The following is a 16265-nucleotide window of genomic DNA, read 5'->3' as shown; positions in this document are numbered from 1 at the left end:
TATTTTCCTCAATCAGGAAGCAGCCATCCCCATTTGAAAGACCTTCCTGAAAGCACCTCTCCCATGGGATCCCAGCAGGTAAATAACACCAGAGCTTCCCTAAAACAATTCTAAAGCACCAGGTGTCCAGGCTTCATTCACCTACCGGCTGGTCCTCAGGACGAGGGTCTGGGAAGTATTATAACTCCATCAGCCCTGGGCCAATGAGGATGGGGGTCTGCGGGTGGGGGGAGGGTCAGGACAGGGTCTGCAGGTGGGGGGAGGGTCAGGACAGGGTCTGCAGGTGGGAGGGGAGGTTGAGGGTCTGCAGGTGGGAGGGGGAGGTTGAGGGTCTGCAGGTGGGAGGGGGAGGACGGGGTCTGCAGGTGGGGGGAGGGTCAGGACAGGGTCTGCAGGTGGGAGGGGGAGGTTGAGGGTCTGCAGGTGGGAGGGGAGGTTGAGGGTCTGCAAGTGGGGGGAGGGTCAGGACAGGGTCTGCAGGTGGGAGGGGAGGTTGAGGGTCTGCAGGTGGGAGGGGGAGGACGGGGTCTGCGGGTGGGGGCAGCAATACCGCCCAAACTTTGCTGGCGCTCCCGCAGCTCCGGCAGGGCCGCGGACGCACACGGGGGGGCCCCTCCGGCAGAAAGGCCCCGTCAGCCCGCGCACCCCCCCGGTGCGGCTGCGAGCGCCCGCCGCCCGGTGCCGCCCGCAGCGCCGGCCTCACCTTGGCCTCGAAGCAGATGCCGTGCTGGAAGGCGTCCTCGTTGTGCAGCGGGATCCGCAGGTCGTGCCCGTCGTCCACAAGGTTGTACTTGGTCTTGCTGGGCATAGTGCCCGCGGGGCGCCGGCCCCTCCGGGGCGACCGGGCGGCGGGAAGGGCTGCGAGACCCGGGGACGGCGGCGAGCGGGCCGAGGGCGCGGGCCGAGGGCGCCGGGGGCCGGGGGCCGGAGCGGCGCCGAGGCGGGCGGCGCTGTGGCCGCGCAGTTCCTGCCGCGAGGAAGGCGGGCGGCGGGGAGGCGGCGGGGGCGCGGCCCGAGGCGGGACCGGGCGCGGGCGGCCCGGGACCGGGAAGAAAAGGCGGAGGGCGCCTGTCACGGAGACGCCGGCTCGGCGCGGGGCGGCTCCTCCTCCCGCCGCCGAGGCCCCGCCCCCGCCCCGAGGCTCCTCCCGAGGCCCCGCCCCCAGCCGAGGCTCCTCCCGCCGCCGGCCCAGCAGGTGCGAGTCCCGGGAGCGCCCCCCTGCGGCCCGACGCGGCACTCGGTCCACCGCGGGCGGCGGGTCGCGGGAGCCCAGGCCGCATCCCGCTCCTGGGTTTCGCGGTCAGATTCGGGCCCGGCAGCCAAAGCCGCGGCAGCCAGCGCCTGGGATCTTCGTTTTTGTTTTGTTTTGCGAGAGGGGGAGGGGCGGTGTTTGTTGGTTTGTTTCTGGGTTTCACCAGGGAGGCCAAAGAGAACCAAATCATTAATTCTGAGTCCCCTTTCTCCGGAGACTCGAGACCGCCTGAATGTGGACGGTCACCGGCGCTTTGTCTGACGTGTGTCCTGGGGGAGCACGTGTAAAAGCCATCAGCCTTTCGGAAATGGGTGCTATGGACCAGGGACTCCACGACGCCCACCGCTGTCCTTCGTAGCAAACCCCTCTGTGCCGTCCGGACAAAAACCCTCCAGGCGGCTTCTGGCTGTTCCGGGCTCCTCGCATCGCAGGAAGCCTGGAGCTAACGCGCCTGTTGTTGACGCCCCTTCTCTTCTCTCTTTACATCAAGAGTCTTTGCCATATGTGCAAATGCAGGGCCACAGGAGTCAGGGACCAAATATCCAGTGTCTGCCAAAACCCCATGGGCACAGGTACAGGATAGTTGTCGTTTATAAGGCTTAGTATTACCCAAAATCACCAAAACACAACCATTGCAGCCGGTGACAAAGCCAGTCCCAGCTGAGGTCACTGCGACCGAATGGTCACCATCTGGAAGCAGCTTTTGCTGCCCTGTGGACACATCCAGCCAAGGCGGCCTGTGAACCCGACATTGCCGGTTGAATAGACAAGACGGGGTCACAGGAAGCTTCATAATGAAATGACTTGCAAAGGGCACGTCTTCCCACACCATGTGCATGATCAACTTATAGAAGAAAGTGCTGTCGCCAGAATTAGATGTCTCACTTTGTCCTTTCCCATATGTTGCCTGCTCTCAGTCTGCTGAAATCAGTGGTCAAGAGGTGGCATCTTCTGGAATAGCTCTCCTTAAATAAAAGCAAGCTGATTACCGGAACAAATTAACCTCATGCATTAGACTGTATAGATTTCACTGTATTCATAAATATTAGTAAGGGCCAAAAATAAGTTGCACAGAGGAAATACACCATTAACCAACCTTTTTATAAACACAGGACACGAGAGCCTCGTCAGGCATGCTGAACTCTGAATGTCACAGTGGCTTTAATATGCATCGTAATGCACTCCCGAAAACCTGGCACAGGAACTGAACACTTAGAGGCAAGACCGTCAGCACCGGCTTCACTTACATCTCATATTCCTTCCTGGATCGAAGAAGTCCTCTGACGCCTAACAGCCTTTTTCCAGACTAACGTGGGTCCCCCTGGACTGGACTGCCAGAATTTCATACCTAACGCTGTGACACACTGTAGACCAGACACAAAAGCTGAAGCCCAAATGTAGTTCAGAGTCCAGTACAGAGACCATTACCTAGTAGACATAACCAGTGAGTGGTTATGGGATCGAATCGTGACAGCAGCTGATAGGCTCCTGCTCTCTGTCTGTGGCCGGCACTGTTCTTAGAGTCTTTCATGTATTTTCTCCATTCACACTCACAACAACTCTAAGGGTAGCCCCATTTTGTTTAAGAAACTGAGCCCAGGAGCATTACATAACTTGCCCAAGGTCACACACCTAGAAAGGAAAGGACCCAGAATTTGAATCCAATTATGTCAAGAGGTGTTTCCCTCCTGGCCTGAAACGCTTCTTATTGCAAATGAGATGCATATCAAATTCAGAGTCCATGTTTTATTTAGGTGCATGTTGTTGCTTAGTTATGTTCATTCCACTTCAGTTAGATGACATGTTCCCCAGAGGAGAGGCGTGTTGTCTGCTTCGGCTTCCACCTGCCGAAACGTCAGAGCCATGCAGGCACAGGAACTCCCTTGTACTTCCAGAAACAATGGGCATCGAAATTCATTTCCTTTTCTTTAGCAGTGAGTCCAATCTTGTTTTTGCACCTTTAAATATAATTGATAATTGAGTTTCACCCACAGCATTTTCAAATTTATGAAAAAAATGAATCAAGTTTTATCTCAACGTGAATGACATATATATATACATATTTAACTTTCCATGTCCTTCTGTATTTTAAACTTTGCATAATACAATTTTAACCTGAAGTTTATATAATTAAAATATAAATTGCTAAAGTGTACAATACTTCCTATGTTAAATCTTATTAAAACTTTGTTTAAAATAAAGTGAAAACATCCTAAATCATAAGGCCTTTAGAACTGGAAGTCACTCAGAGATCCTCTAACCCAGCTCCTTCATTATTAAGGCAAGAAACAGAAACCCGGAGAAATTAAGTAATTTGCCCACTGTCACTATAGACTGGATCTCCTAATTCCCTCATCACACAACAGTGAGTTATAAATTGGTTGACAGCAAATTTTATTTTTAGTCCATATTTGGAACTGAGAAAATGAATTCATTTTTGAACATAAAATACCTGCTTCGCAATGCCAAGCACTTCCTATGTGTTATGTCACTGACCGTATGAGGTAGGTACTATCAGTGCGCCCATTTCACAGATGAGGGAACCGAGGCCAAGAGGGACGTAACGTCTGTAGGTTAGAGCAACAAGTCCTAGGAATCCTGCCATGAGTGTAACTGCCAAAGAACAAAGAGTGCCAGCTTACTCCGTACTGCTCAGAGGCACACACGGGAGAACCCACAAGATCTTTATAAACAGTAATATTAAAGATTAACAACCGGTAATGATGCCCTCCCCTTAGGTAACACACAGCTCAAAAGAATTCAAAGGCTTTTTTTCATGGCACCATCTTTACCTGACAATATCTCCCTGGGGACACACAGCCATGAGCTAGTGTTAGAAGGTGACAGTAACGATACTAAGTGATTTCTCCGCATAGATGAGAGCACCCTGTCTCACTAATGGTCTCTACTCTGCATTTGGTTGACCATAATCTTTTATTGCGGAAGCAATAATTTGGGATGTTCTCCCCATAAGAAAGATTGTACTAAAAGGTATTCTATATTCCGATGCTGATCTACATGTTTATTCCCCTTAATTGAAACTGATGCTGCCCCCCCAACATACACCCCCACCCCCTACACCCCCCTCCCGAGGGCAAGCCGCATTTCCTATGGAGGCATTTATTTCTGTTTTAAAGGTGTCTTTCTTTCTACAAAGTTATACATATGATGTTTTCATAAATTGAACACTCTTTCAATCGACTTGCAGACGAAAGGCCTCTGGGGTTCCAAGCTTCCCTGCACAGCTGGCGAAGTCAGAGGAGACAGGAGGGCAAGCTGAGTGGGGAGCTGTGTCCTTCTGTGGCGGGGCGGCCCCCCTCCCTGGACCAGAAGAAATGAGTATCGAAGGCCGTGCCGTTTTGGAGGGTCTGCAGGCTGCCCCAAAAATTCTTTCTCTTGGACACTGGGGAATTGGATCTGGAGAAAGGAGCCAGGTCTGCAGAACTCGCTGAGGGAAAAAGGCTGGGTTTCTGCTGTGTTTGATGCCTTTTCTTGTGTAGATTCTTCCAGGAATCTCTCCTGAGTGGTGGAACCACCCCTGCTTTTCCAATTCTGAAGGTTCTTTTTTGAGTTCAAGTTAACCACTGAGTTCCGCGGCACTGCTTAATACTCCAGGTGAGAAATACTTATTGATTCAACAGCATTTGCTCAAAAGCCCTTTGGTCCAAGGCAATAAAATCATTTTTAATGAGCATTCCTGCTCTGAGAGTTTCCTGGGGGCGGGGGTTTGCAGGGGTAAGTGGTCCACGCCCATCATGAGTCACTGAAGTGCAGAGGGAGACGTGAGCTCCAAGGATGAAAACCAGAGGCCGGACAGGCTCTCAGCGTCCCGGGGGGAGGACAAGACTCTTGCTCAGGGAAGGCTTCAAGAAGGACGTGAGGCTGCAGTGTGCCCTGAAACAGGGCAAGGGTTTAATAAAGGGCACAGAGGAGGGGGCAGAAGGAGTGGGCACAGGTCCCTGGGGCCCCTCATCTGCACAGTGTCGTCAGGGGACAGAGATAAGCTCACAGGATGGAGAGCGCCTCCCGGAGCCCAGCTGGTGACAGACAGGCCAGCAGGAGTCGAGGCAGAAGGGCGGCTTCCTCAGCTGAGATGATGAAGGGCTGAGATGACCGCACTACTGAGAAGTGACCCCACGGAGAGAAAAAGAAAACGTGTTTCTCTGACCTGCTCGCCAAGCTTCAGCTGAGAAACGCCTTGCTCCCACGCAGCCCTCGGACGCTGCACATCGTAGGGGTGCCTGGTCGCCCCGGCAGTGTCTGCCCCCTGCTCAGAGTGATGGCCCCATGACGCTGCCACCAGCCACACCTCAGGGTCTGGTCCCAAAGTACCTCCACGCACTCACTTCTGGGTGCGTTTCCATTCTTGCTTCCATCCCTCTTCAGCTCCAGGCCATCTCATTGGGTGACAATTTGAGTGTTAGTGACCTGGTCCTTGGTTTGGCTTGTTTTTTGTTTCAGTGTTCTGTGATTCCGAAGAGAACCTGGGGAGAGTGAGCTGCTCCGCTCGAAACTGCCTCCGGGATCTTTACTTTCCACCTCCCAGCATAGGTCTCTATTCCTAAATCAGAACAAAAGCCACAGCAAGCCCAGCCCTTAATGCTGGAGCTTGTCCCCTCCGCCAGACCTGGCCTGTCAGGGTAATGGGTCTTGGTTCCTCCTTATAAAGCCCACATTCCTAAGACAATGTAATGGGAGGGCTGTGAAGATGATGGAAATGCTTGGAAATGCAAAATATTTTATTTTCAGACCTCTCTCTGAAGGTGTAAAGCTTTCAAGCAGCTTTGTAGCTGCTTAAAAAATAAAGCTGTCTTCAGACCCCCCACTAGTGTGCTTAAAAAATCAAGGAAGAAAGAGAGGGGAGAGAGAGAGAGAGAGAGGAAGGAAGGGAGGAAAGAAGGAAGGAAAGAAGGAGGGAGGGAGGGAAGAAAGAAAAGAAAAGGAAAGGTAGGAAAAGAAAAGAAAAGGGAGAGAGGTGCCACGCACCGGGTGTGTTTGGCCCTCGAATGTCCAGCCCAGGCCCTGGGTCAACCACTCCGGGCTCCGTGGGCTGGAAGAGCCCAGTTTCAGTTAAAACCCAGACTGATTAGCATAACAGGATCTTCTCCACACGCCCTCTGTTGTCTTTTGAACCACACACAAAGGGAGTGGCACAAGCGTGTTTTTTTTTAAGAGGTACAAGCATTTAAAGGTAACTAGCTTCCTCCAGACCCAGCGTTAGCTGCTCTCATTAGCAACTGCCTCATTCCCTTAAAAGGGCTTGAAATCTCTGTTATAAATGCCTTGACATCACCGGCTGGCCCCTCTCCATGCCACTCGGAGCATTTTTCCCCGAAAAGGTGCACAGGGCCCCAGAATTTTCCACCTGTCTGAGCAGCCGTGCTCGGCCATTCACAAGCTCAGGGCAGCCCCTGTAATCCGAGCTCCATCCACACGATAACAGACCGGTCTAACAGCGAGAACAGTGGGGAGGGGATGGGATTCCCTCACGACGCAAATCTGACCGTCCACACCAACGTGCTGGCACGTCACCAAAGTTCTCCTGGGGTCTGGTGTCTGCCTCCTGGTGGCACATCCATCTGTGAAAGGGACGCATCATTCCCTGTCACTGTCTGCTGTGCGCCCCCACATCGTCCTAGAAAAATGCTGGCCAAGCTAGAGCAGAATGCAGTTTTCTGGTGAGTCAAGTCGGCTTCGGGGACAGTTACCGTTGATGTCAGGTTTCCTGGTGAGAACGAGTGTATGACAGAAAGCATATTTCTACCTGGTGTTATACACCTGTGTTCCCAGCTGCCAAAAAGGTGAGAACAGCTCAATGTCGATGGACAGGTGATGGGCAAACAGACGTGGTCCATTCGGACAATGGAATGTGATTCAGCCTTAAAAAGCGAGATTCCAACACTGTCATGGCACGGAGGGAGCTTGGGGGCACTGAGCAGTCACAGAAGGACACTGTGCTTCGTTTCTGTGGATGCCCCCAGGGGGCAGAGCCATGGAGACGGGCAGTGCCCTGGAGGTCTCCAGGGGCCGACGCAGGAGTGTCTGGTGGCACAGAGTGTCTGTTTGGGACGATGAGAAACTTCTGGGGACGGATGGCGGGGATGGTTGTACAATCGGGTGAATGCACCAAACGCTGCTGAACTAGACGTTTTTAAATGGTTTTCAAAAAGCATGTTTCTGAAGATATTGTAACACTTCTTTAAAGGAGGCGTTTGGGTTTCTAGTGGAAGTAGAGGGTCACTGCTACAAATACCAAGGGTCCTTCTGTTGGCAGGTGGGAAAATTCTGGGTGATCAGACGTCCTAATGGGATGGTCTTATGTCATCACACACGTGCTCTACTTCAGAAGACTTAGCTTCTTCTGGAGGCCAGTTGGGATATTAAACAGCCCCAAAAAGACACACTCTGGGATGTTAGAATGCGTGGAAAGACATTTGAGACCATGTTACATGCTACCGCACGGCAGCTTTTACAGTAATTTGCATGGAAGTTTCCACAGGTTTCAGAACTCAGAGGATTATGTGACTGGCTTCCATCTGAACATCCAGGGTGGGGAGGGACTGTCACATGTCCCGGCTGCTGGAGACGGCTGTGCTTTCATTCCGTGTGCACTTCCCGAGTGTGTACTCTGCGCCACCTTCCATTCACCAGACGTTTCCTGGTTGCTGACTGGGAGTCCTGTGAATGGCCCTGAAATAGATGGAACCGTTTCATCCGTTCTCAGGGACTCACGATCCATCAAGGAGGATCCTTCCACATAAAGGAAACTAAAGCCCAGAGATGTTAAGTGACCTTTGAAAGGCCACACAGCCAGCTGGAGCTGAAACTCAGACTTCCAGGTCCTGGCCTGACCCCAGCAACCTGGCTACTGGCCAGCGGCCTCGCAGGATTCAGCAGGGCCGTGCTGATGACCGGCCGCCTGGTCCCAGGACCTGTCTGGTTCCCCTTCAGCCTCTGTTCTCCAGGCTGCAAAGCTGTCTCTGGTGCCCTCTAGTGGCCTAACTGAGTAGTGGCGACCTGCTGACATCCATGAACCCCCAGCCACCCACACCCCAATGGGCAGAGTAATTGAGCTTTCCATTTGTTTTAAAGATCGTGAAACATGGCACATATGTAATTCATCTCAACACAAGTACCCCTGACTCTCTCAGAAGCAAAGACCAAGTCAGGCCCGGGCCCTGGGACAGCTGGGGACACACAGGGCCTGCCAAGGGACTGCTCCCAGGGGCCTCTCCAGAACCTGAACTTGAATGTGGGAGCAGAGCAGAGTGGCCAGGTGACACACGGCGGGTTCCCTCCCTCGAGTTCCTAGGAGCCCCAGGGCTGCCTTCCCGTCCAAGGACCAGAGAGGACACGTGTTCAGGACACAGTGCTCAGCAAGGACCAGGACGAAGGTGCCTCCCTAGAGCAGAGGGGCTGGGGGGAGGGGTCGGCAGGGGGGGACCTGGATGGAGGGAGCCCTGGAGGAAGAGTCAGGACACTGGGAGCCCCTGAGCACCAGTGACAGCAGGGACGCCTGCACCGCCGGCTTCACTGCTACCTGAGAGCCAGAAGACCGGGTGCCGTCATGTTTGTCCCCGAGAGACATCCAGAAACTGTGGCCTTTCTTGGCCAGCCACTGACAAACACAGAGCTGCTGTATTATCTGTCCCCACAGCCCTGTGCGGTGTCCTGCGTCATATGTGAGGCTCACACCCTGTAGGCCAGCTGACACCCATGGAGGAAGGGACGCCGCACCTGACTGCACGGCCAGGCTGTCATGTGTCGCCAGCTCTGGGCCACGCGTCCACGCAGGGCCCCTGGAGACGCTGATCTGATCCCACGTGTGAGGTGTGGGATTCGGGCCTCGGGGTTTGTGTCACGTGGGTGACCAATGGGCTGTCCCTGGTTACCCCGTGTCTCTTGCGCTAAGGAAAAGACTGGCTGAGCCAGGGCAGCTGGGAGCCGCGGTAACAGCCCTGATGTTGGTAACCGAGCACAGGCAAAGCTGGTTTCTCACTCATACAAATTTGAAGTGGATGTTTCTGGCCAAGCAGCTCCTCTGGGCAGCCACTGTCTTCTAAACGGGTGACTCAGGACCAGGCTCCTCCTGTCACCTCCACTGGACGCTCTGCCTGCAGCCAGGTGACAGGCAGATGAACGGTCACCTACCTGGAACTCAGCCAGCTCAGCCGGAGGTGACACCCCATCACCTCTGCCTAAGGTCTTCGGGGAGGATGTCACACGGCCCCTGCCAAGTGCCCTCAAAGCTGAGACCTGGGGTCTCTGGCCGCACGGCTGCCAGAGAAATAAAAAGAATGATTGTTTGACTGATACATAGTTTATTCTGCAAAACCTAGAAAGCAGCCTGTCCCTGGGGAGTGTGTTAGCAGGTGTAACCCCAGTTTCGCTGTCCCCCAGGGCCCCCTTGGGGCCACCAGCACGTTCCAGGGTTGCAAATAGAGGAGCGGGAGACCCAGGTGCCCTCAGGCTGACTCTCGGGAGATGGAAAGGGAGCTGATGATGACGAGACAGACACTTCCTATGCTGCCCCTGGTCTGTCGCCAGGGTCACTTCCAGCTTCCCTCTCCCGTCCGTGAGCCAGGTGCACCCTGCCTCCCGCAGGGCGCTGGACGACCCCTGCTGGCCCTGCCTGGTGGAGCGGCTACGGAGCAGGCTTCAGGTGATCCGGCCTCCTGGCTGTGACATGAGCCCATCCCCCTCTGGGCCTCAGTGTCCCTGACTGTAACATGGGAACAGTGATGGCACCTATTTGTGAAGCTGGTGAGGGAGGGAGTGGTTCCTGGTAAACCAAGGTGTCCAGTGGGCGCAGAGCTTGTCACGCCTCCTGGCACAGGCTCCTTCACCTCTGCCTTTCATCCCCTCGGGGCACTTCTGTCCCTCTCAGGATCACCTCTCCTATTATTTGTCTCTCTCTACTTCTCCGAGACAGTAGCCCACGCGGGCGGAAGCTGCAGGAAGCCCAGAGTATGATTGGAGGATGGGGCTGCCATGGGGCTCCTGGGCCCGTCACGGGCAGGCTGCGGGGAGCTGGGGAGGAAGGGCCAGGCCTCGGCCCTGTGCTGTGAGAACATTAACCCGACAGAGACGTGAGGACACCAGGAGAGTGAATATGAGCCAACAAGAGGCAAGATTCTAAAATCAACGCAAGTCACACTGACCGCCTTGGGGCAGACTGGGCTGCAGGAGAAGCGAGGGAAGTGACTGGTGACGCCAGCCTGGTGGCCTGCACCTGGACAGGGGCGTGCAAGGAGGGGAAGCTGGTTTCGGGAGGACAGATGAGCTCAGACCCGGAATCCCCGGGTTCCCAGAACCACACCAGACACCAGGTGTCACTCTACTCTCAGTCTGAACATCGCAAAGCAGCCACTGAGCCACCAAAGGACCATGAAAAGCTGTGCCACAGCACGTCCTGACCTCCTGTCCCCTGTGGGCTGGCACAGAACCGTCCTGCAGTGGGAGCTCTGGGCTCTGACGCCACTGAGGACCAGGCTATGGACTTCTGAGGGCTTGACCTTGGGGAAGGCCAGGCCGTAAACCAGGGGACATGGACCTGGAGTCCCAACAGTGGCAGAGGGAGAGCCCTCCCTGAAGACATGACACCCAGAGATTAAAGACATGCATTGCCTTGGCCTAAGGGAAACACTGCAGCCACCCGTCTGCTAGGACGAGCAGACAGGTGGGGGTGGGCAGGTGGGTCGGCTCCTCACATTCACTGGGCTCCAGGGGCCCAGAGCCAGACACATGGCGCTGGAGGCTCGGAGCCAGTCCTGCTGTCCCCATGGACTCTGTAGACATGGCTGCATCGTCTCTCGGTGTCCCCACACCTCAGGCATCTGTGATGGTCCCACCTTCACGATTTTTGCCATTTCACCTGGACCAACTTAAGCCTTTTGTTTAAATAGAACTGAGATCAATTCACTTGTGTATTTAGACCCTTCCAAAGCAATAGCTACGAAAGAGCAAGTTTTATGTGTTATGTTTTCCTAACATGCTGTCAAAAAACATAACCATTAAACCTAGTGAACACCGGGCCACCACCTAAAATGTTCCCAGCGCCCCCAGAGTACCCAGCACGCAAAGGCCGGGCCCGGGCTCCCAGCCAGACTCTGTGACTGTGGCCCAGTTATGACACTTTCTGAGTTTCTGTCTTCTCCTCGATAGAACGGAGGCAGCCTCAGCTGCCGCCAGCGTGCTCGCAGGATCAGGGACCACCGCTTTGGACCAGATGGGCCGAACCATCCGGGCGGCCCTGCAGCCCTCCCCCGCCTCTGCTCCCACTACCTTCCAGGTGTACACTGCACACGATGGCTGTATGGTCACCGTGTCATAGCTGAGGAAACGCAGGAGGCACGAGGCACGCAAAGCACGGTGTGTCTACACTCCTCATATCTCAACTACTCAATGCTTTCCAGCAACTGCTGGCCTTCCAGACACACACAGCACAACTCTTTTCTGTGGGCAGCTACACCCCAGCCAGCTGTGTTCTGGAACACACTACAGACAGATCAATAAATCAAGCTGCTTGGCCCAAAGCATTGAGAAGGTTGGGGCTGAAGGGACCACCCTGGAAATCACTTAGGCCAACCAGTTCTCTTGGCAAACAGGCAACGCGGAGGCCTGTGACTTCCCAGACAGGCAGCGACTCCCAATATCACACACACAGCTGGAGTGGCAGCGTGGGGACTAGATGCCAGGTCTCCCAGATGGGACATCTACTGCCATGGCTTGTGCCGGAGGCGGCGGTTAATTTTCCGCAGGCGTGCCACTTTGCACACACGTGGTCGGAGATGGCATGTGGGTGAGGGGCTGAAGTTGGGTTTTAAAAGTCAAACCTTGGAGGATGGGGTGTGACAGACAGCGTGAGCTGGGCATCAGGCGGACGGAGAGCGAAGCTGGCCTGCCACTTGTAGGTCCTGCAGTTTTGTCCCTGGATACACTGGTTGGTCTCTCCTTCAGCTTCCTCACCTGCGGCCTGAGGGCAACAACCCCTGCACTGCAGGACCACGTGAGACGCTGGCACTGGCCGTGGCAGGGGCTCCAGCTGCCCACAGCCCCAGGGGACCCCATTTACATGACGTGGTCTCCTGGACTCATGCAGAGGCAGTGTGTTACGGGACGTACCCTTCTAGGTCTAAGAGAAGTGTAGCTCCGGAAACCTCCTGAGGAGCAGAAACCGAACAGTCCATGGTTGTTCAGGAACCTCGCCTGTCACTTTCAGGTGACAGCTCCAAATGGTCTTCTCCTTACAAGAAGGAAGAGAGGAAGGGAGAATAAGAGGGAAACGGGTGACATCAGTGAGGTGAAGGGAGGTTAGGTGGCACAGCTCCCGAGGCTGCCTGGAACAAGCAGGAGTCGGGTTTTCAAACAGAAAAAAGTAGGTTTCAGAGGAGGGGAGGAATGTCGGCAGCAGCTGGCTCCCTGGGGCGGGGCCTCTGTCACGTGGCCACTATTTTGGGTGTGTCCTTGGACAGTGCGTTGGCTCTCAGAGCACATAGCTGGGTTTCCTCCTGTCTGGAGTGAGGTGTCCCTGGGGTTTTCGCTCAGGAGTCAGTGTCAGGCCAAGGACTGCCATCTGTCCTCCCGGAGAAGCCCCTTCCCCCACCCCATTCAGGCGGCACCTCCCTGGGCAGGACGTGCCTGGGCTGCTCTGCCAACAAAAGCTGGGGGCTGGCAGCTGCCAAGGCCCAGCCTCTGTGAACGCCTCAGAACCGGCTCAAGCTGTAGAGTTCCCTTCTTAAAGTTTAGTCCCTGGAACACAGCAAACGCCAAAAAGGAATAAAACCTGTTTACCTAAATCACAAAGAACACAGAATCAAAAATGGTAATTTCCTTTTTCAGATAAGGAAGTTGAGGCACAGAGAGATATCCCCCTTTAATAACTGATCACTACCTTATCATTCAACATTCAGCAAATATTTGTGAGTGTGGGAGGCAACGGGCAGTTCTTCCACATCCCAAATCTCCACAACAGGCTCGCAATGTTAGAAAACCAAGGCGAGAGGAGAAACGCTTGTCCAAGACCACCCACCGTGACAGAACCAGATGAGAGCACAGGACCACAAAGCTCGGACTAGAATCATCTCTCCTGCCCCCAAGTAACCTTCACCTTTGTATCAGTGTCTCGAGGCAAAATCCCTCTTACCCTTTCCTAAGACTTTCATGATCTTTGTAGTCCCATTATTTCTAGCCTCAGAGTTGGGGGTGGGCTTCATGCCTGGAATGGTAAAGAACTCGTGGTGAGCACGCAGCACAGAGGACGGTATTCTCGTGGCCCCCATGTTGGCATGAAGAGACCAAGGCTCCCAGAGGTCAAGTGACTCACCCAAGGTCAACAGGAAATATGGTAAAGCCAGATCCCAAAGCCCATCTGTCTGACCCCAAAGCCCAGGCTCCCCCGTGGCTCCAGGCTGCCGGATGAGACTAACATTAAATGACATTGTCAACTGATGTTTGTTTCCTCCAATTCGACGCCAATGGGAATCCCTAATTTGGGGTGCAGTGAAGAAGGAAACAGCTCAGCTCTGAAGCAGCACAGCTGTGGGGCAGCCCTGGGACAAGGCCCCTGTCCTGCTAGACAGCTCTGCTCTGATCTGCTCCACCTGCTCCAGTCTGGTCCAGCGAGACGGCTTCTGCATTTTCTCTTTGGTGTCTCAGCTTCAGCCAGTGAAAGGGTCTTTGATGGAAAGGGAAAGTGAAGCTGACTTATCCAGAGAGAAGGCCCCAACCTTGGTCCCTGATTGGTCCATCCTCATGCAAATGAGGACTGCAAATCCTCAAAGTTTAATTGGTCCAAAAGGTGCTGTCCTGATTGGTCAGAATGGAGCCACTCTGATTGGTCGATGAAGATGCTGATAGGGATACAGTTGCACAGTTCTGACTGGATGGGAAAAGTCTCAGTCCTATTGGTTGAAATACGATTTCAGGAAGTCCTTTATAAGGGCTGGCTCAGCTGGCAGGAACAGTGCAGGCAGGCAGTTCAGTGCAGGCCTGTCCCTGAAACATGGCTTGCACGACAGGCCTGTTTAGAAACAGCAGCTATGCTCTGCTTTTATATTTGAGCCCAGTTAGCCACCAGGAGCCCTTCTTGGTAGGTGTCTTCTTTCTCAGTGTCCACAACATCCGTGCACCTCATTGAATGGAAAGAAGTATCATTGAGAGAGACTATATGGATTGTCAACAAAAGGTCACTGCCACCAATCCATTGCCAACAGGCATCCCCAATCTGAGGTGCAGTAAAAGGGGCGACTTTGTTCAGGTAAACAGTTTGTAAACTGGGGAAACGCAGCCTCCAGTGAAAACCTGAGACAAAGGGGAGGCCTGCTTATATAGAGTGTCTGCCTTGGTCCCTGATTGGTCCATTTTTATGCAAATTAAGAAACCAAATTTGCATCATCTGATTGGTCCCAATAGCACTGTCTTGACTGGTCAGAACTGCACATTCTGATCTTTAACAAAAGATGCAAATGAGGATATAGCTGTGCAGCTCTGATTGGAAGGGCAGGTCTCAGCCCATTGGTCAAAATACAACTCCAGAAATTCTTTTGTAAGAGTTGGCTCAGCCTGCAGGAGGCTGGCAGGTCAGTGTTCAGCTTTCCCCTGAAATTCAGCTTGCGTGAGAGGCCTGTTAGCAGTGGCTGCTAGACTTTCCTTATGAATTTGGGCCCAGTTATAACCACAAAGAGTCCTTCTTGGCAAACATATTCCATCTCAAGATCCACAAGTGTCACTAGTCGTGAAATCCTGACCTTTCAACTAGAAGCGACCTATTCCTCCTTCAAGCCCCTTGGGAAATGCTCTTACCCTGCCTTACAACGTGAGTGCTTGATCTGCTTACTGTTCATGCCGACCCATCCCTCCTGGAAGACATGGACTATCTCATCTTCTCATTAAACGTCGAGCAACTAGCATGCTGCTTTCACTTAGCCAATGTTTAACACTTAATTGAATTTAAAGTTATATTGTACAGAGGTTTACTCCCATCTACTTTCAGAAAAGATTCTGTAGCGTACATGGAGGTGTGCGTGTGTGTGTGTGTGTGTGACATTTCCATTGCCCCGACACCCAGATCTTGGATTTTTGTCCAGAGGCTGGGATTTAAAAAAAAAAATTAAAATACATTAATAATGGTTATTATTTTTATACTTCTGTCAATTATGATCATTTATTTGAGCTGAAATCTCCTTAGTTTCAGTCATCACAACCCTTATTTTTTAGCATAAGAGGCAGGTGTTTGAATTTCCCAAGGACTCCCATCTTTGAAGGGGTCTGGCTCTATTCAGTATTTCCAGGGTGACAGTTGTCTCCAAAGGCACTTTCCTTAAATTCACACACTGTTAAGGTTCACGGTAGGTTTATAAAAGGGACACTAACTAAGGGACATGGTAACAGAATCACTGTTGAAAATGGATGTCTTCTTGGCCGTCTACTAGATGTAGTGACAGCCCCTGAACCTTATCACAAACCACGAGGATAGTAAGAGCTATTCCCTTTGCCCATCATTTGATTCTTGTGCAGTAGCTCACCCACAGGGACACGCAGTGTCACAGGTTTACTGACAAAGCCGCTGTCTCAGTACTCACTCTTCACACAATTTGGGGCGCATTCCAGCTGGGAGTTCAACAGCTGTCCTCTGGGGGGAGGTGTTAGCAGGTTCCAGAGCGGGGCTGGCCAGAAAACCACTGAGGCGCCAAGTTCAAAGCTGCGGGCCAGGTTGGGGAGACGCCTGGAGCAGAAGCTCTGTCCCTCCCAGGTCAGCGCATGGGGGCGTCCAGCACCCAGCGGCTCGCGCCTGCCTCCTGTGCAGGAAACTGACTCCTCTCCGTGACAGTGGCCACAGGGGACCCCAAAACTCAGGCACCTGGCTCAGGGTCACTTCTCTCCTTTATTTGCAGTCAGAAGAAGGAAAGGGGCACCCTCTCCTCGCCACCCCGCGGGTGTGCACCGCCCTGAGGCGGGGGTGGGGTGGGGCGGCGCTTCGGAGTCCTCCCCCCACACGCTCCCCGGCTGCTCC

At 53.6% G+C, this 16265-nt stretch overlaps 1 protein-coding gene and 1 long non-coding RNA gene across 8 annotated transcripts in view; both read right to left on the bottom strand.

Moving 5' to 3' along the window:
* The window catches only part of LOC109435251 (carboxyl-terminal PDZ ligand of neuronal nitric oxide synthase protein), a 113880-nt gene extending 111933 nt beyond the window's left edge, over positions 1–1947 (bottom strand). For 2 of the 7 annotated variants that reach the window (XR_012492939.2, XM_088801531.1), the window contains exon 1: positions 704–1946. Coding sequence is in view for 6 of the 7 variants with exons in the window: in XM_088801531.1 (XP_088657657.1) it covers positions 704–808 (105 nt within the window). In the remaining variant the exon portion in view is untranslated. Of the gene's footprint in view, positions 1–703 lie in introns of all 7 variants that reach the window. The other 5 variants (XM_088801533.1, XM_088801534.1, XM_088801532.1 and 2 more) reach the window with 3 other exon arrangements.
* Positions 1948–2153: 206 nt separating this feature from the next.
* LOC148756599 (uncharacterized) lies at positions 2154–16256 on the bottom strand. Its single transcript, XR_016022688.1, has 3 exons — positions 12377–16256; positions 9404–9529; positions 2154–7942 (listed from the first exon to the last, which is right to left on the bottom strand). It is a non-coding gene; the product is annotated as an uncharacterized LOC148756599 (long non-coding RNA).
* Positions 16257–16265: the final 9 nt, after the last annotated feature.

The sequence above is a fragment of the Rhinolophus sinicus genome, chromosome 11 (genome assembly GCF_057876585.1).
Source record: "Rhinolophus sinicus isolate RSI-liver-muscle chromosome 11, RSI-T2T, whole genome shotgun sequence".
NCBI lineage: Eukaryota > Metazoa > Chordata > Mammalia > Chiroptera > Rhinolophidae > Rhinolophus > Rhinolophus sinicus.
The sequence above is the reverse complement of the archived record's forward strand: the minus strand, read 5'-3'. Positions and strand labels throughout refer to the sequence as shown.